The sequence below is a fragment of the Scleropages formosus genome, chromosome 3, assembly GCF_900964775.1.
Source record: "Scleropages formosus chromosome 3, fSclFor1.1, whole genome shotgun sequence".
Lineage (NCBI taxonomy): Eukaryota > Metazoa > Chordata > Actinopteri > Osteoglossiformes > Osteoglossidae > Scleropages > Scleropages formosus.
The window spans coordinates 7464261-7485626 of NC_041808.1; the positions used below are offsets into that span (position 1 = coordinate 7464261).

General features: G+C 38.1%; 2 protein-coding genes across 2 annotated transcripts in view; one reads left to right on the plus strand and one right to left on the minus strand.

Annotated features, from left to right (window-relative positions):
- The window catches only part of strn3 (striatin, calmodulin binding protein 3), a 21991-nt gene continuing 625 nt past the window's right edge, over nt 1-21366 (minus strand). The window contains exons 2-16 of the mRNA XM_018734773.2: nt 10407-10510; nt 10203-10276; nt 10029-10110; nt 9008-9184; nt 8642-8783; nt 7817-7958; nt 6348-6484; nt 6001-6176; nt 5811-5858; nt 5539-5660; nt 5184-5351; nt 3494-3634; nt 2923-3030; nt 1621-1707; nt 1-1515 (exon numbers count right to left, since the gene is read on the minus strand). Coding sequence (XP_018590289.1) covers nt 1346-1515; nt 1621-1707; nt 2923-3030; nt 3494-3634; nt 5184-5351; nt 5539-5660; nt 5811-5858; nt 6001-6176; nt 6348-6484; nt 7817-7958; nt 8642-8783; nt 9008-9184; nt 10029-10110; nt 10203-10276; nt 10407-10510 — 1878 coding nt within the window. The 3' untranslated portion in view covers nt 1-1345. The remainder of the gene's footprint in view (nt 1516-1620; nt 1708-2922; nt 3031-3493; nt 3635-5183; nt 5352-5538; nt 5661-5810; nt 5859-6000; nt 6177-6347; nt 6485-7816; nt 7959-8641; nt 8784-9007; nt 9185-10028; nt 10111-10202; nt 10277-10406; nt 10511-21366) is intronic.
- Nucleotides 18349-21366, plus strand: part of ap4s1 (adaptor related protein complex 4 subunit sigma 1) — a 10333-nt gene continuing 7315 nt past the window's right edge. Inside the window, exon 1 of the mRNA XM_018734774.2 lies at nt 18349-21212. The gene's annotated coding sequence lies outside the window, so the exon portion shown is untranslated. The remainder of the gene's footprint in view (nt 21213-21366) is intronic.

Below are 21366 nucleotides of genomic sequence, written 5' to 3' on the forward strand. Positions count from 1 at the left end.
TTTGTGGAAGACTAGAAAAAATACCTTTATTGTACTCATCATGCATTACAGAAACAAAAAAGTCTTTAGTTACACCAGTAATTGAATTATGTTTTAAAATAATTTCAAAAATAAAAGTGAACCAAAACAAATTCTGAACCGTGCTTAATAATCAATGCTTCTTACAGTCCTTTAAAATAAAAACTAACAGATGGGAAAAAGAAAACCTCCCTTCTTACCCATGCTACTAAGCATTGATTTAAAAGTTCTGAGGAACAAAATCAGACCACATTAGTTTGTTTAATTAGCGTTTACAAACATTTTTGAATCAACACTGATTTTTTTTTGCTTTCAGTTTGTTTCAATAACCTTGAAAAAGCCAAATTTTACAGATATCTTTAGGCTTGCTGCCTATTAGAAAAACAAAGTAAGACTAACAGTAAGTGAAATAAATAACAAGCAAATGGCATTAAGATGTCTAACCCATGATAAATAAACTTGTAAATACAATAAGATGTACAAAAATATCACATAGTGATAGGATGCTGCATTTTATTTTTTAAAAAGAGCTCACAGTAAGCCATGAACCCCGCTTCTTTTGTTCCTCCTAAAATCTGTGATCTTGTAACTTTACGGTTTTTAAAATCTGTAAGTTAGCACTCAGGACTTGACCAGCTGCGTCAGTGACAGGTAAAGTGTGAGTGTAGGAAAACGGGAGCAATCAAGACTTACATATGCCGGAGGGTTCACATGGGAATGACACTCCCCTTATTTTTTCTTTAAACAATGTTTAGCGCTGTTAGCACAGGCTTCATTTATATAAAAAGATTTATAAAAATTATATATATTTATATATATATATATATATTTTACACAAAAACATAAGGAAACTAATAGTAAAGTCTGCAATTTATTATTTACTTTAATGTTTTATTTAAACTGTTTTGCACTACATGAAAACCGAGAGGGTAACTTGTGGACTATTGAGGCCCAAGTGGCCGAGTGAGCGAGACGTCACTTTTCACAATAGACTCACCCCCCATTCCCAGTTACAGGGTAGCACACTGCTGTGCATGTTAGAACAGTAACTGAAATACACCTACAAGAATAAATTTTTAGAGGTCCAGTCAAAGACTACAAATACTGGCATATCCTGCTTTAACTTACAGTAAATAGAGTTAGAGTAATTAGTTATAAGTGAAATTGTTTCTACCCCCCACTGAGAACATCCTTTTCCTGGTATCTTTCCACCGTGCAGACCATTGGTTTTGGGAGGTTGCAGCTCCCATGTAGTGTTCAAGAAGTACTGTTGTTACACAAGGCAGTGTACCCTTCCTATGCCCTACCTAGATCAGGCACAAGACTGTTACACGAAAACTTTGGCCAAAGCATCGGCTCCAGCGCTCGCTATATATGCCTTTGACGGGTGGAAGGCAACGTCGTAGATGGACTCGTCAGACTTCTTGCGGTGTGCAGTAATTTCTTGCACACAGGTCTTTGTGTCCAAGTTCCAAAGGCGAATTGAGCAGTCATGGCCTTTGAATAAGGAAAACAAAAAGGATGAAGGGAAAAGAGGCAAAATCACCCACAATGCATTCTTACATGAGGCAAAGTGCACCGGCAAAGATGCCTTTCACTTACTTCCTGACATGAGATATATCCCATTGGGGTCCACGGCCAGGCTGGTGACAGCATCCAGGTGTGCCACCATAGCATGGATGAGCTTTCCTACAAATACAAATTAAAGGGAACAAAGCACAAATTAGCCAACCAAACAACTTTTGGTACAAGGAAAGAACCTGAAACCAGAAAGGAGGTAATTAAAGTCAAAATGTTTGATTTTAGAAAATTCTTTAATATAAAAATACAAACAGTAAACTTGAATACTGAAAATTCTCAACTATATTTCTATGTGTGATAGCTTTTGCCCAATATATGGACGTATAGCAAGAAATTATAGCAATTGCTTGTATGAAACAAAAATATGTTAATAAAACTATTTAGTTGTATGTCCATGTGGAAATTCCACAACAGTCTGCATATACTTTGTTTATTCTGTGTCATTTCTCTTAACAGACTGCACTGGTCTGCGGAACCAACACAGTATCACACACGGTGTACACCCATCCCATCTTCACGCAAGTAAGACATAAGTGAACAGTTACAGTGCCATGTACCCCCAGAGACCCAGCACTTCATTTTTCCCTAGATGACAAATTTTTAATTGTTCCTCCTACAGCTCTGTGATGCTTTTAAGTGACACCACATCTGAGGCTGGTTCATCTTCCTGAAAATTCTACAAGTATTTCCAAAAACCCAGTGTTTTTGCTGGTTTCAGGACAATATTGCAGAAATTCCACCAATGTGATGACAACACAATGAGAACAATAGGAATATACACCGAAAGGGAGCTACAGTCTCTCTAGATTGCCTCTCCAACAATAAGGATGTGTACACTGATGCATTCATATCTTCTTCAGGAAGCAGTCTGCTTAGACATCGCCAGGATATGAAAGTGGAATTTGAGTCAGTTCAATTCAAGCTGGCACCACATGCCATACTTGTAATCTCTTGCACGTAGAGTTTTAGTCTGAAAACCCAAAGACACAGCTTTTTAAATCACAACTTCAAAGAGTTAAATGGATTCCTGGTTGTCATACAATGATGGGTAGGATGGGCAAGTAAAACTCATCATCCTCAAGCAAATGCAATTCTATGTGTTTTGTAATAAACAGCCTGAGAAGCACAGATAAGATGAATGAAGAGAACCATTTCAGTATATAGCTCATTCAGGCTTATGTGCTCACAAATGGAAACTAGTCCAGCACTGACTGCAGAAAATGTTTGGATTACAACTGTGTCTTAAAAACATGGATTAAATGACTTCCCCTTGTAATGCAAAAAAAATTAAATGCTCGTACAACAACATTCATTTGCACCCACCTGCTTTATTATCAAAGAACTTGATGTGTCTGTCCTCATGAGCTGTGATGGTAACAGGCAGGGTTGGGTGACTCACAACCTTGTTGATGTGATTTGCTGAAGGGAAATCTGGGAAGCATTCACCATACATGACAGAAGTTGAAAACATCATGCATTAGATGACCTTACTTAGGCTTACAGAATGTTATAGTAGAGAAATTTAATACCAATAACTACACGTGAGCAGCAATTCCCATTTTGCAAAGAGCACAATTTCCCCTACTCCAGAAATGCTTTCTGATATATCAGTGTAGTCATTTTCCCCAACATATATCCACAATGAGCCCAGTGAGAAACAAATGGAAAACTTCCACCTCAAACAATCCTACAGCTGCAGCTTCGTACGCTATACATAGGATACATGACAACACCCAGTACTGACTGACAATGACAGATGATTTTAAATACATGATGCTGATGCTATTAATTTTAACAATAACGAACAAAAACTCAAAGTTGTAAGGAAAGCGATCTTCAGTGACGTAATGCCAGAAAAGGTTTAGACTATAACATGAAACAAAACAAGACTTACTGCTCTCCCCCTGGGCATTAAATACGACAATAGGCTGTGAGGTCTCCAGGTCATAGATGACAGTGTTGCCCGTGTTGAAGGAGGCAACCATGTGGGCCGGATCACAACCGTTAAAATCCACTGAAGTGGGGACACCATACTCTGCAGGGGAAAAAAAGTGTTTCACCTTCTTCTCCAACAACTTTAATTCATTTATTTCACTGCTGGTGTAACATATAAATTCTTTTTGAACAAGTTACAGAAAATACAACTATTTGGCTAATTACTGTTTTTCTTTTTTTTTTTTAAAAAAGTGACTGGTAGCTGAATGGAGTCATGATCATATTAATTAATGTTTAAGAAGATGAACCTTATGTAACAGCATGAATTAACCATTCAATTGAGTACCGTCAGGAAGCAATTTAATTACTGTATTTAATACTATTACAGCCCACCTGCTGATATTTATAGTATTATACTTTTCATGTTTCACATAATAATAATCATAATCATCAATTATACTATTATTATTTTATTATTATGCTCTGTTAAAGAATTTAATATTTAACAGATTAATTATTATTAAGGGAGCACAGTGACACAGTGGGTAGTGCCAGTTACTCACAACCTCTGGGCTATGGGTTTGAATTTGACTTGTTCTATGCATCATAGTTTTCTCTCAGTCTAAAGACACATCATAGCTCAACCCATCACTCTGAGTTGCCCTTTGTGCGTCTATGTTGTGTCTGATTGCCCTGTGACGGACTGATCTTCTGTCCAGGGTGCATCTTGCGTCACGCCCTAAGCATCAAGGTTAGGCTCCAGACCCCTGCAACCCTCTACTGGCCAAGCAGTAACTGATAATGAATTGATGGATGGACAACAACAACAACAACAACAACAATAATAATAATGTAATACAATATTGTCATCTCTTTAATGCAAGACTACACAGAAGGCAGCAGTAGTAAAGCACATCTGTACTTTCCTGAAAACAATCAAGTGGTTTTCATAACAAACCAGAATTCATAAACTTTGAAAATTAGCTATGAGATTATAGAATTACATTCTTGCATGTGACATCACTGTACAGTACATACCTGATGTACAAACTACACACAGATCTGCAAATGAGAATGTGATTGGTGCTTCAACAGCTGCATTACAGCTTTAAACTGGAAAGAGTTTACTCCCAGTGATTTCTGTTTTCAGTTTTAGACATATCCACACAGGTCCTACATCACCACATTACCACCACAATTCTTAAAAAAGGCAGCCACTGGTACTTGGACCCCCCAGAGTTTCTTCTGCCTCCTTTTCTTTATAGATTAGAAGTTTTTTTATTTCCCTCTCCTACAGAGCTCAGTGGCTTACTTTATTGTTATACCTGTAATACTACATTATTTACAGCAACCAGTGCTCTTTGTGACTCTGGTGAAAAGAACACTCTATGAAAATAAACTGAACAGAACTGAATTTAACTGGCAGTCAAACTGACATGTAAATATTATAAGGTGAGCAATTCTTCTGTTTTTACTCATTCACTTACTGCTCGAGGTAAATGATACATCTGCCTAGATGTTTCTTTTCAATGTACATTTTGTCAAAAAACAACAAGTGAAGCAGCTCACAGATGTACATTAAATTGACACCACTTGATATATTCAACTGGTGATGGTAGAAAAGAAAGAGAAGCTTTTTAAAATCTCACCCTTGTCTAAGTTGTAAGTGGTAATGCAAGGTGACTTCTCTGATGGATTCCAAAGTCGCACAGTCCCGTCAGCAGAGCAGGACAGCAGTCGATTCTTCATCCCACTGAAGGCTAGCCCCCACACTGCATCTGTGTGTCCCCGCAACGTACCACGTAACACACTGGGATCTGGGAGAGTAGGTGGTGGGCAGGTACAGAACAGAAGTATGAAGAGCGTGACTGGTATCATTCAGAAGGAAACTTTTGAATGACACTAGTTATCTGACACCGGAGAATTCTCCATGTGAAATGAGTCAAATAACACCACTTTCATTACAGTGTGCATCTTACTGCATGAAGAAGTAGAAAGTCTTACCATAGGTGTCATAGGGATCGACACTGGAGCTCGGAATATTCCACCACTGTATTGTGGAGTCAAGCCCCCCACTGAAGCAGTGCTCACCACTGGAACTGACTGCCAGGGATAGAACAGGTCCACTGTGAAGAGAGAAGACGAGACACTTAAGCAAGGTTAAAGAATACATTCCACCCTATTCAAAAGAATAGCACTTCAGTATCAGCCCTCGGGTAGCATGAACAAAAATCCGTAACCTTCCTGACAGAGAGAAAATTTGCTTGAACACTTACATATGAGCTCTGAAGGTATAAATGGGCTCCACATCAAAAGAGGCACTTCTACAAACAAGAAGAGCAACAAAAAACCTTGTTAATCAGGAACTGTCTTTTAGATGACAAGTTGCCTGAAAAATGGAAGAGAGAAGACAATAAACTGCATCATCCAAAAAATTAAGTGAAAGAACTCATGATGGATACTTGCTTTTTAGCGGGAACAGTCTTCTGTAAGTTCCACAACTTAAGAGTGTGGTCTTCTGAGACAGTCACCAGGACTGGCTCCACGGGGTGAAAAGCCAGGCCACGCACACCATCAAAGTGGCTTCGCAAGGTATACTTAGGATTCCATGTTTTCCTAAAGGCATCCTTATTGGCTGGCAGCTAAAAATACACAGCAACTGGGAAGTGAGGACAACCCAACACATTCCATAACTGAGTAAGTTCTGACTGCTCCATCTTTGAAGAGACACCTGGTTGTCATGACCTGTGTTGTTCATGTCACATAACGGCACTCGGGACAAAAAAAAGCACTAAGCATGTCAGAGTACTTACATCATAGCTGTATTCAGCCTCATCGTTGGACACTGTCAAATCTGCCAAGTCCCCCAGGCCGAGGACACTTTCCAGTACATCGTCAGAGCCCATAATGAAGGACTTGCCCCCACCAGTAGGGAATGGCAAGGGTTCAGCTAAAAACAGACAAGGCCCAGAGGGAGGCATACTGAACAATATGCCATGCCAAAAGGGAGATCTCAGTGACACAGGAAACAAAACAGCTGTCAGGTCTTGATCCTATCGATGCACATTACTCACTAAACTATTTCAGAAAAAACCAAATATTTGCCTGGTAGAAAAACAGGACAATTTTAACATTCATATTTTTGATTTAGCCTGAATTAAGCCAAGACTGCATAATTTCACGGGTACATAAGGTTTTGTTGGCATGTTACAGAAATCACCAAGGCATCTTCAGTCTCACCCAACATTTGATTCATTACTGCTAACAAGCTGAATTTTGCTCATAAGTGTTGTCCCAATATTATGGTATGGAGAACAAGAAGTGTGACAGGGTGGAGCAAAATGTTCAGTTAATGAACAATGAAAGTGCTTATTTTATCAATTATGGATGGGGAGCACCATGGAGGTGGGGTCCAAATGTTAGTTATTAACCACTGAAATCAAAAAATGTTCAGTTAATGACCAATGAAAGTGTGGTTTTTACCCACAAACAAGTGGTAAAATAGGTAGCAAAAAGCAAAAGGCAACGCAAAACACAAAGCGACAGAAGGCAAAGCAACATGCTAATATGATAAGCAAGATGGTAATACAAATAAATGAAAGGCAAAAAGAAAATACAAAAAGCGATGTTTAAATTTACACTTAATTTTTACACATATTTATCAATATATTTATTTTCCATATTGTTTTATCAATTCATTATTCTTTTTCTCTTTTCCATTTGTTTTAATAATTACTAATTTGCTTTTAACCTGGCACTCCTCGTTGTCCATACTTCACAACTGAAAGGCTTCATTGTTCAGTTGACTACAGAATCTTTCTTTGGTTTACCACATTGTTCGACATGGCTGAAGAGACCACGTTTATTTTATTTCTTAATTATGCATCATTTTTGTTTCCAGACACCTAATGTTCCTTCAATATCTCTGATCTATTCATTCTGATTGTCCTGCATTGTGATTACCAGCATAACTTGAAATGACATGTATGATCCTCATGTTGTCAGACAGCCACAACAGATTCCAAAGGAAAATATCAGATTACATGCTAATGACTGTCACAACCACACCTGCCTGATAGGAAACAGCTGTGAGTCTCAGCTTTTAATGCAAGAAGTCCACAAAAGTCAGAATATTCACACTTTAAGACATAGATTCTGCACTTCAATCTCACTGACATTGTCATTTCACCTTTAAATTCCCAGAAAACAACAACAGGTGTCACTCGCAAATACTTCTGAAATATACTGTTTGTATGTATGTGAGCAGCATCCAATGCCTTACCCCACTCGGTCCCATCTCCTGAACTCCTAGCCTCCCCAGCACCCTCCCCATCCTCTGTATTAACCAAGAAGTCAAACTCCTTCAACGCTTCTTCCGTGTCAGGGTCATCTGGAAGGTCAGACGCCAGGCCCTCATTACCAATCTAGAGAGACATGAAGTCTTTGTTAAAACAAATCACTGTGAATAATGACTTACAACTGGAATATAAAACCTAACTAAAAAGAAATTCAGTTTGTTTTCAGCTTGTTTTAAGGCAAAAGCCTCTCAAACAAGATGTAAGTGGGGGCCAAACTACAAAACCACCACAGACATGCAATCTGATGAGAACAACTGAGGGCAAATCAATTTCATGACCAATCTTACCGAAATCAAACATCCGCCTAAAATGTGCCAGCAAATATATATAAAACACTGAAATATACACAGTATCACAACCAGTACAATGAAACAAAACTTGCCAAATCTGTTGAGTGTTTTAAACCAGGATTTAACATTTCCTTAATATTTCCTGCTGTTTATTTAAAAAGGCATTTTAGAGAACAATAAAAAATATTTGTATTTTGTAGTTTAATCAAGCTTCTTCTTTGTAAATACAGCATACTCACTGCAGGGAGCAATATGGAAGCACCAATTTGTGCACCAGTACTTATATTTAACTGAATTTTCTGTAAGGTAACAAAACTAATATGAATGCTTATTTTTGAGGATTTAATTAAAGATTTCAACAGAAACCTAGCTAACTATAGGTGAAACTTCATATCGTATACCAAAAACATTTCTGCAATGTTATACATTGAAAAAACATATATTGCCAGATAGGCTTACCTTAATTTTATGCTTGTTTATTCTGTGCTTTTCTCTCCTGTCTGAGATGTCATCTACCAGGTCACCTTCCTCATCCTCATCTTCATCACTGTCATCAGCATTTTCTAAAAAATTGAATGTTTCCAGCACATCTCCTGGATTTCTGAAAAAAAAAAAAGAGGATATTCTAGGCATTCAGTGGAGCTCAACAACAATTTATTAAAGACCGTGTTACTCAGCTCATCTGAAATATCTCCAATAAAATAGAGACAGTAGGCTTCATTATTTAAAAAACAAACAAAAAAAAAAAAAAGCATCAAAATTGTTTCAACAAAGACTGTGAAGACTGTTACCCATCTGGGTTTTAACAGCTCTTACTACTCTTACCTTTTCATAGCTTGTCCCTTTTGTTTGGCAGGAGACTCTCCTCCATTAAGAATCTGCTCCAGGTTCTTTGTCTCAACTGATCCATTTTGCTCCGATCCAGACAGTCCCAGTAATGACCGGACTCTCTGAGACCTCACATCTAATATTGTGTCTGTGTAACCTACTTCTTGAAGATACCTACCAGAGGAAAGACCAGATGCAAACATTCACAATGGACCTATTTTCATTTTACCAAGCATATTATAATAATGTCTGGAGAATACTTTGTGTCACAAATTAGAATTATTCAAAATAATGTTATCTTTGGCATGCTTAGCAGCAGGTTAAACTATTGCCAAATTATCTGCCTAAATATAACAAATTAAATATTAATGCATTTTTTAAGCAATAAAAACATATTTGAAGGGAAAAAGCTCAGCCTTTTTAATCATCAAAATGTCATTCCACCTTTTCTACACTGCATATTTTATCATGCATTTTGACAAGTGCACCAGTACTCTTACACTAAAATCAAAAAAACTCCAAAATATAATGAAATTACACTCACTACAATATATCTATTCCTCAGCAATAACCACTTGTCTAATGTAAAGTAGTGGTTGTCTGGAGGCTACCCCACAAGCATTAAGGTGTGAGGGAGGGTAGCCCCTGGAAGGGACACCAGTCCATTACAAGGCGATCAGACATACGCACACACACAGGGCAATTTAGAGTTATCAATCTACCTGAAAAATATGACTGGACTGTGGGAGAAAATTCACAAATGCTGAACTGGATTTGAACCCAAGTCCAACTCCAGAGCTCAGTAGGTGTGAGGCGCTGGCACTATCAGCAGTGCCACCAAGCCGCTTCTCTATAATACAATAAAATTATATCTAGTATTTTAATGAAATCATATGTCTAAAAATCAAAACTGGGTGAGAAGCAATACCTCTGTGTAAAGTGACACTTGTTTAACTGGATTAAGCGGTGAAAGGAAAATGGTGTGTACACGGTTACAGAGAGGATTAAGTATACTCACTGCCTGAGCAGCTGTCGGCCCTGTTTCCACGTTAACTGACCATACTGATGTACAGCAGGGACCTCTGAATCTTTGGATTCTTCTGAATACAAGTAGAATAAACTAGTGTGAGTGCATCAAACTATCTTAAATTACATAAAACTATTTATAAAAAGAACTCAAGCATGTTCCCACCTGTATCAAAGCTGGGCATCTTTACTTCACCTTGATTTAATTCTGTTCCGTATTTTAATTTATGGTACTTTGCTCTAAAAGAAAATATAAAAACATGTTTAACTTAAACCTGCACCAAATTACTCAATCATTTGTTTTATAGCAGATCCAAATTAAGAGGCTGGAATAAAATGGATGTCATATGTGAAAGCTGTCAAAACTCACCTTTCTTGTTTTAAAGCATATTCTAACATTTTTATTCTTCTAACTAAATCATTCTTTAAATTTTCTTGACCTTTTCTTTCTCCTTGTAGGAATGCTATTCGTGCCTGAAAGGGAAAAAATAAAATAAAAATTTACTGAAAAGCTTTACTGTTACAGGTTAATCCTTAATTTTCTAACTTTGAAATTGAACAAAAATACAAGTGGGAGGCCCAGTTGCTGCATCCTTTTCACCTCATTAAAAGCCATACCCCCCTTTCTGTTTGACACTGGAGTATGAGAGAAAGCAGCTGTGTAACCTGATTCCAATTACAGCCTGGCAGAAGGGCTATTTTTACTTTCCCACAGCTGGTGCCAGGGTCTCTTTGACAACCGCTTTATTTGGCCTGTAAACCGATGGCAGAGCTCCCTGCTGTAGAAATGGCATTATAAACGCTGGACATGACAGTAAGCTAACAACAGTGGAACAAGTCTGATAGACACACATCTGATGCGCATCAGTGCATAACCATGAATTAACAGAACTGGAACTGAAGAGATACAAAGCGGATCAGATATGGAAACATTATTGTTGAGGTGATATAAGAAATGAATACAATTTGAATTCTTTACCCAACACAGCTCAACAGTAAATTAAGAAACAGATCTCAGAAACCTTCAGATTAGTACTTTTGTGACCATTTCCCTCTCCAAAAATCTGTCAGAAACAAGAGCAGCAAAAAAAGGACACAGATTCAGTCTATGTGACATTTAAAGCGTTGACATGTTCATATTCTTCTCCAATGGTGATGTCTATCCAATCAGAGTTGAGCATCAGGAAACAAATGGAACTAGGTGGTTGCTGCACATGTGCCTCTTAACAGGCTATTCAAACACGTGCAATTTGTGAGCAGTAAGAACTGTGCGACTTCTCCAAATTTCACTACCTATTGTGCAGATCATGACGTGACCTGAGGTCTATGAGACAGTAACTGTCCTTACTGAGAGCTGAATGGCAAGGCCAACACCCTTCTCTCAACGCATTAAGGACCATCCGGGGGTTTACATATAACGCTGGAAACAATTACAGCAAAGTTTAAGAAAACAGACACAGTTTAAAATTACATTTTATACCTCAAACTCTGGGTTAACTCATGTGCAAAACCATGCACAATGTACCAGCTAATACTCTCAGTTGCTAACTATGGAAGGCAGTAAGAGGCAGAAGGGGGTGTAGTGGTTAGAGTCACCACCTAGCAACTGAAAGATCCAGGTTTCCAACCCACAGCTGACTGTAATACTACTGTGCAAGGAATTGCTCCAGTCAAAACTATCCAACTGCAAAAATGACTAAATCAGTGTAAGCAGCTTACTAAACAAATGGGCTGTAGCATCGCAGATGTGCCATTATTGTATTTAAGTTGGTTTTAGTACAGACACCATTGACATTTTTTGTCGTTTTTTTTGCACGGATCCTCGTCTGTGCACCGCTGCCTTTCCGCATTTTGCCAAGTACTCGACACGGCAAATTGTACTCAAGGATTTTTTTAAACCGGGTACTCGAAATTAATCGAGTAATCGTGACAGCCCTAGCTAAAAAGGTGACGTCCAGGCGTAACAGATGCTCCGCCAGCACGGTAAGTTCACTACTAGCTTTAATCATTTTGAATACTGTTAATTTGCACGTCGTTTTAAACACAAGACCAAACATGATATATGTATGATATGTTTGCTTTATAAAGAGTTTCACCACTTAAACACCCGTCAGAGAGCACAATTTAATGGAATGTAGATGATGATAAACTCTGGCGAAATGTGAAGTTAAGGCGTGACTATATCCATGTTTCAAAATGTTCACATTACTTTTCATCGTGATTTCATAACTCAAACTCCCATTTGGGTTAGCATGTTTGATGGCTACTAATCACACAAATCAAGAAATTATAACCCTTACAAAAATTAACCATGGCTTTATTTTTCAATTTTGAAATGCAGCATGATATGTTATTGTTCACTTGATTCTATTTTTATTGTGACTAAAAAACAATTACTCGAATACTCGCCAAAATTGTCTGATTACTCGATTACCAAAATAATCAATAGTAAGACTCGATTACTCACCAAAAGAATTGTCCGATTACCAAAATAATCGATAGTGACAGCCCTAAACAAATCTACTCATTGTAAGTCACCTTAGACAAAAGTATCAACTAAATGACTAATATAAGAGTAAATAACCTATTGAGTTTCATATAGTGTCACTACTACTAAAATTTGATGTGAATGAAATTGGTGTGTTGTGAATATTCCAAGTTTCATAACAATGTTCACGATTATGTGGAAAGCTGCACAAGATTAATTTTTGACACTATTTGTCAGTTGTTTAAGGAATGTACACGTGTGGAAAAAAAATTCAGTCAATGGCAGGATGCAGCACTTCCTTGAGGTCTATTATGTAATTAACACAAACAGGTTCTACAGCACTTTGTAGGGTCACGTCACAACTTGCATCTCTCGACATGGTCAAACATTTAAATACTTCACATTTTTCACCAAACTTATCACAAGTTCTTTCATTTTGGCTTTTGAATTTGGCAAATACGATATTGTGTCCTCTCAAATCGATGAACAGTACTGGACAGAGAACACTTTTCCTTTTTACTTGCTTTTGGGCTCAAAATGAAACCAAAACTGAAATAAATAAAAGACCACAGTCAATGAAAATTTGGACGTGCCCAAGAACACAATGCAGCATTTCATATAAGCATGAAGCGACACTCCCAGCATTTTAAGCTTGTACACACAGCTGTTTCTGTGTTCATCCACTGAGAATAGTTACAGATCAGAGTGGAAAGTTCAATCGCTTTATATAGTTCAAGATGTTTCACCCAGGATAACCAGAGATAGAGTTCTTATACAAGGACGAGTGGAACAAATTCTCCCAAGTTTGGATAAAATAAAAACAATAACATCTTGAGACATGTTATTTTGTCACTCAGTAACATGAAATGGATTAAATGACTGCAGCATTAGCTTGTATTCTGGGTACTGTTATTTTAGCAAGATGACAGGCAAATTTTTCAACGCAAACACTTATTTTTCTTACCAGTACATTGTTGGTTCAAATCACAGGACAGGGAACTTTTGTGTAATTGCAGTTAAAATTAAAGCATAAAATTTAAACAAAATCAAATTTACACTGCAGTCATTTTCACATATGCAATGTTTTATAGTATGATTTTTGGCATAAAACTTCTGATAAATTAGAAATAAGAAGGCCCTAGCATGTACTTTAAAAAAAAAAAAAAAAAAAAAAAGAAAAAACCACACACACACACACACACACACACACACACACACACACACACACACACAGAGTCTTAGCTTTACTTGGACAATTCCACCAAAAGAGAGACAAAAGGCAAAAATGGTTCATACGGTGGAATGTGACAAACTGGCTGTACTCGAGAATCTCATGTCTATTCAAATCTCTTCTTCTGTTGAAGTAACACACTTTGTACTGTTCTCTGAGAGATGTAAGTCGCTTTGGAAAGAAGCATCTGCTAAATGAATAAACGTAATATAAAAGGTAGACACAAGAGCAGGTTTTTTCGTAGCTATGGGGCATTTTGACCACCAAACTGAGTTGAGTGGCCCTAGATGTTACCTAACCCAAGTGGAAACCTGTCAGGTCCCACAGACAGAAAAAAGCAGCTGAACCCATCAATGGGTACAAGCTGCCTGTAAATATGTCACCTGAACTCATCACATACCCTGCACTCACCATGCCTGAAGAGCACACTTGTGGCTGCCAACACAAGACCAACCGAGCTCTAACATCACTCAATACAAACATCTTGCAAATCACACAAGGAGGCACAGTTTCCCCTTCAGCAACCTATTAATAATGCAGTTGGGCTCTATACTCAGTGATTTTTTTTTTTTTTTTTTAGTTTCTGTCCACATACATGGAATAAGTAAAAGTTTAACTTTATGTAAAAAGTTTATTTCCAAACATGTAAATTTAGTAGTATTGTTCAATGGAGCTGGACAGTTTGCTCTGAAGAAGATATTTTTTCCAGTGTAACAATTAAAAACACATAAGTATAATGATGAAGTTGGTGGAGCCTTTTTTCATTTTCTTTAATTTAACAACAGAGCAAAAAAAATGCTCTGGTCACACCTTGTCTCCAGGGAATTTTTTTCTTTTTTTTTTTTTTTTTTTTTTTAAAACAAACAAACCGCAGAGTTTTCAAAACAAGAGATGTAAGCAAGAATAATAACTGCTAAAAGATTATTTACATAACACTGAGACTAGAAGCCTGTTTGCAACATGATTTGTTAAAAAATCCAACCGCTATGTCACAATCAATAAAACCTTGATAAAATTAAATTCCATAACAAAAAAGCCTTAAAGTTCTAATAAACTAAAAATGTATTAGGAAAAAATCCCTTAGTCCTTAGTTCTATTAAGAGCAAATATGCTCCAGATTGTTGGACAGATTGTTAGCTCACTGCAGAAATTTTATTATCTTTGAACATTAAAGTTAAAGCTACTTGAAAATTCATAAAAACAAAAATATTTATCTCCACTACCTCCTACCCACTGCTGATTCTTCACACTGTGTAACATCGTGCAGTATTTGGCACCTTTTGTGGGCAGTTACCTCATTAACGGGGTAATTTCCCAGAAGAAATTATCCCCATTATGTGAGGAATGGATGTACTACAATCACTCTTATGATGCCTAACCACACTTTGCTGTGCTATTTGTATATATTATGATTTGTGATAAATAAATTGTAAATCAAATCACACAAAGGCATTCCAAGTGATAATGCCTTTCAGGAGAATTTAGGTGTTCTATGACTTCAACTTTCAAAGTGATCGGTAAGGCTGTCCAAGGCCAGTCCAGTAACGCAGTGGAACTTGCTTGTCTCTCACAGCTCCTGGTTAAGCCTGTGGAGTTTCATGTTCTCACCAGGCTCACAGAGGTTTCATCATATGGTTCCACATTTCCGCCACAGTGAAAAGACAAGTAAACTGTGTTTACTTGTTGAGAATCGATGACTAAGATGCCCTTTGTGTGTATATCTGCGTAAATGTGGGTCTCTTTTGCAATAGGCTGGGAGGCTGCAATGCTTAAAAGCAGACATACGACTATAAGACATGAGCAAGAGAAGCCAAGTCCAGCTTGGGAGGATGAGGAGGCTGCTTGCCTTGTGTCTCACCAGAGGTCAAATTCTGAAGTGAAATTCCTCTTCTCATAAAGGGTTTCTTATGCAAGTTCATAGATCGTTAAGCAAATTACAGGGTACAAATTATATGGGATCAAGCCTGTGTCCTCTCGCACCACCCATGCCCTATGAGACATACTAGTATCGTTACCATTCAAATCTCAGATAAAAACCTGCCTTTTAAAGAATTGTTTCAATCATAGCCAGCAGTCCTTTTAAGGGTGCGAAAACATGACTGAAACTTTTCTGGATATTGCACTTGACCAGTGCAGGGGAAGTACTTTGTTTCAAGAGTGACAGCAGTATGGCTGGTGTGGCCAGAATTGCTAACCGTCATGGTACAAGCTGCTGAGCAATCACAGTGATTTCACAACTAAACTGATTTTTTCCAGGAACACTACAATCCACTTAGCTGACAGTGATAAAAACTACCAGAACTTTGCTTATTAAGAAGTGCTTCCCTTATTTCATCAGTTTCAAAATTAAGAGAAGACATGTTCAGTTTGCAGGAACTGATTGTATGCACTTGACATAATAACATCACTGAAGAGAACTTGGCAAAGTATTTTCAATTAAAAGACACGACTGCATTTACTTTCCCCCTTTACATCGTACTCCATAATTTAAAAACCACACTGTTCTCTGCAAGGGGCTTTGGTTTAATTAGTTCAGTCTTGTGATGCAGTGAACAGATCAATAAAGGTAATGCAGTTACAAATTCTGAACATAAAAAAATTGCATACAGCATAAAATAGAATACAAGCAATAATGGTAAGCATTGCTAAAAATGGTATGAATAAACAGCTTCCTAGTTATTACCCATTTCTGCCATCAGTGAAATCCATGGCTTTATCACTGACTAGAGTTCAGAACACACTGCAACATAAGCAAAGCCTATATGAGGGGGAAAAAAAAAATCTTCATTTGTATATTTTAATCAAGCAACATCTATAGGCATTGTAAGATGTTTTTATTTGGGTTTTGATAAATAAAAAAGGTCAAATAACAGAAGAGAACTGAACATTGCAGGTCTACTTAATTCAAGGTGGAAAGATTACCACTGTTTTTAATTAGGCTAAAAACAATTGACACATGCAGCAAGAGTCACTACACACACACACACACATTTTCAGAGCCGCTTGTCCCATACGGGGTCACGGGGAACCGGAGCCTACCCGGCAACACAGGGCGTAAGGCCAGAGGGGGAAGGGGACACACCCAGGACGGGACGCCAGTCCGCCGCAAGGCACCCCAAGTGGGATTCGAACCCCAGACCCACCGGAAAGCAGGACCGTGGTCCAACCCACTGCGCCACTGCACCCCCTTCGCAAGAGTCACTAGAAAAAATAAAATTTAAAATGTGCATAAACAGAATACACTTATTCCAGATAAATACAAAAGCACTGTAAACATTTGTTTTTACTTACATACATACAGGGTCCTCAACTTAAGAAAACAAACTGGGCCTGGAAGTGTGTTCATAAATCCAACCACTACATCATATCAATGAAAGCTTAATAATACATACATTTCCTGATTTATTCATGGGGCAGGTTCTGTCAATAACCTCAGATAAAACTATAATAAATTAAAAATTTGTGTAATACTTTCAGTTTTTGTCCCCCCCCCCCCCCCCCTTTTTTTTTTTTTTTTTTTTTTTTTTTTTTTTTTTTTTTTAAATTTAAAATCAACCACTTGTCCTTTGCAGGGCTGCTATGTTCTAGAGTGTATCCTCAATTCACAGAGTGAGAGGCAGGGTACTGTTGATGAGGTACCCATCTATCACAGACCTTTCATTTTTATCTTATTAACTCTAAAGAATATGCGCAACACTCACCAGGCCACTTTCCATTTATTATCTATACAATCAAAAGAAGTGTAATAGAGATATGCTTTTATTTACTCACACGGTATGTTCCATAAGCTTCAAATATTTACTATAATCAAACATTTATTAACTTGAAGCTACATTGAAAACTAATTTAAAATGAATGAAAAATCACTTCCAAAAAAAAGAAAATACCATTTAAAATAAATATATGGAAAAAATGTTGATAAGAATCTTGAAATTTATTAACGGTTAATTTCACAAAGACTTAGTCTGTGCATATACACACAAATATGTGGTATACTTGTGTGATGTACATTGGTAAAACACACACATTGTATTTTCTATGAAACATACATGGCTTTAGAGAAAAGCATCTCTAAATGAATAAATGTAATGCTGCAGCTGTCCCATGACTGCATACATGTTACACGTAATAGTATAACAGTTGTGAAACAGGGCAGACAGTATCAGAACGTACTGATTGCACCATGTATGGCTGATTACATAAACAGGTCTATTTTTATGTGGCTGGAATAAAACAAATACCAGTCTGCTGTGACAATTGAAACACTGCAATGTCTAAACTAAACATACGCAGGCACCTGATCATACTTCCAGAAATTCCATGTGTACCTGAGATACGTAACATTCATGAAAGTCATATTCACAAATACCTAGTAAATAATTAGAATGACGACTACATTTAGTTATTTAGCTGACACTTTACTCCAAAGCAACTTACACTGTTGAGGTTATAGTTATTACAAGCTATTACAGTTATTTACCCATTTATACAGCTGGGTAGTTTTACTGGAGCAATTTTAAGGTAAGTACATTACTCAGGGGTACTACAGCCAGAGATGGCGATCGAAGCCGTGACCTTTGGATCCAGGGGCAGTAGTTTTAACCACTACGTAACCAGCTGTCCCCGTAATTACTAATTACTTGCAACACGATTACTTGCAACCCAGTCACAGCTCCTTCCTAAGTTCCCCCAATAATCCTGACACACATTTTCCTTATATTAGGCAATACAATAAATTATAATGAACAGCAGCAGCAATATGACAAAAACAATATAATTAATTTATTAATCCCTGTGAAGAAACCAGACTGGCTGCCACTGTGATGACATCAAAATGCATGCCTTTAGACTGTGGAAGGAAACGGGAGTACCCGGTGGAAACCCACGTGAACACAGGGAGAACTCTACACAATGTGACTGCTCGGGAGCTGTGAAACAACAGCGCTATCAGCTGTGCCTCCATGTCCATTGTTTAAATTGGACAAATGGTTGTAGCAGCAAACATAAGTGTGTATACAAAAATAAAATTAATTTTCTTTTTAGTTCATTATATTTGAATTTTTTCCTTTTACTACTTTTCAAATGAATTCATAAATTGGACTGGTTATTTCATAGTTGCTATTTCCTAAGGTTTACTGGGTTTAAAGGGTAATGGCAAGCTGTCTGCAGGAACTTCATCTTTATGAAGGATGAACATGGAGGGTTCAGTGCAGAGAAAATGTTTCCTTTTAATTTATGAAATTATTACTTAGTGATAGTGTGTTTGGAGTGGTAAAGATGAAGAGTCAGAATGCAACTGAGAGCATGGGTACACAGATCCTAGAATGCACTGGGTCTCAGCCTCTCCCACACACATGCTTGGCACAAGTTTCAAATGTGATCTCAGTTTATTAGAATGTAAAGGACATCCTGAGCACAGAACCAATGTCACAGATCGTAATAAACTAAAATTGAGCATTGGGTAGTTGGTATTAATATTCTGAGACCAGAATGTGATATTGGGAGACTGAAAAACTGGGGATAAGTGAATTCTATTTCCACAGCAATTTAACGCTCTAAAATGTAGGCATTGGGAAAAATTAAAGACAAAAATCCAACATAGTGAGGAAATCTTGGAACAAAACAGCACAGTTACAATTGGTAAGAAGCACTCGGAACATCTAGACTTTTTAGAAAGCACAACCTGAGACTACAAGAAAATCCTCAAAGCTGATAGCACTAAAGATTTTATTACGGAGTAAGCAAACAAAGGAGTTAGGAGCAGGAAAGATATATGCCTAAGGTAAAAGCTAACAAATGTCAGATATTGCAACAATGAAATTGCTTGTTTATTGGCTGACGACAACTAACAAACCACTCCAACTCAGTTAACAGCTATATAGTTTCACGTTGACCTTAAAAAATTAATGCTGGATATCTGAAATCTGTTGGTTTAAAAACAAGACAAACGTTAAACTGTAAAATCAGCAGTATATTTCCAACACAGAAATTTAAATCCTTAACAAAATCTTAGTTAAATGCACCCTTTCATCACAAGGCACTCATTTGCAAGTAGGAAAGCTCCCCCAGTAACCAAATGTTTCCCGACTCAAGAAATAAAACAAACACATTCCCAACATACAACAACACACCGGGTAATCCTTGTGCCAACATTATGGGGGCTGCACACAAACTATGAGCCCAACAGAACATGATGAATAGACACACAAAGGGCTGAAAATTTGCACGAGGTGTACTGACCGTCTGATCACACAACTCTAAGCAATCAGGTAATACTTGGCTGGTCAGAGCCCATACAAAGATGAAATGTCAAGCAAGACACACAGATCAGCTTGAGAGGTAATTAGGTTTAAAAAGGTTTGGTAGCACATTTATAAATTTTCGATCATGGATGTCTCCGAAGTGCACGAACATAGTATACATCTAGACTATGGGAGTATATACTTGTGACATTTTAAACTATAATATCAGTATACTCAATAATGCAACATAGCACAATGTGTGAAGCAACATGGGTAACAGCTGTAAACAGCGTCAGTGTGTAAACATTAACTGTGGATCTACCTTTCAGATATGAACAACAGAACACCAAAAGCAGTACTCTGAAGATGACTTGTCAACTCATTCATGAAAAATCAGTCATTTATTTTGGGAGAACCTTTTTTGCCTCATCTGCAGTGCTAAAGGAAGCAAAATGTCTATTTTTAAACACGTGATTAGAAGGTGACAAAAAAACCTGATCTCGCAAAAACGCTTCGGCAGCCGAGGCACAGGGACTGAGCTGCGAAACATCATGGAGATCGCGATCGACCGGTCGCGTGCAGCACATCCAGCCTGTTATATGGATATATATTATATATATGATGTGATAATACACACCGAATGTGATCGAGTTGTTTGAAGGACACGACTTGTATAGCAACGCGATTTCACACGCATCGTCGACCTCACACACACACGAATTATGACTTGACAGAATTTCAGTAACATCGATGAGGCCCGGCGGGTGCGCTCAGGGAAAAGTGTCACATCGAGGTGCCTGATATTACGACAGAAGTAAATAAGCGGGACGGGTGAAGTTGGGGGGAAAGTGGACGAGCAGAATATTTCAGTTGCATGACTTTAAGTTCGCGTGTGTGCAATCGGGAGTGTATTTCCGTCGGGAGTGACAGTTACAAAGCGCGGGGAGCACTTCCGAGCAGCCGGCAATCGCTTATTCGCAAGACGCCCTTGGTCACGCTTCCAGGAGAGTGGAAGCTCTCTTTCCCGGAGCGCCGCGGAGACACAGGCCGCCGCCATGTTGGCCGAACCAAAATGGCGGCTCGTGAGATTAGCTAGCGCTCGCTTAGCCACATTGTTGTTCTTTCTCTCCGCCTGCCCAGGCAAAACATAACAGCGATAGCGACGAGGTCGTGGCGCCGACAAGAACGTACATCTAGCCGGGCCCTTAACTTAAGGTAAGAGCGGGCTGCTCTGCTCTTCGACCACCAGCTCGTCTTGTTGCGAACCATTATTATTTTTGTTTCAAATCGCGCCTCTCACGACACGAGGGGCGTTGCTGGTGGCTGCCGCGCGCTCGGCAACGACGTCCCCGTTTGTGCACCTGAGCGA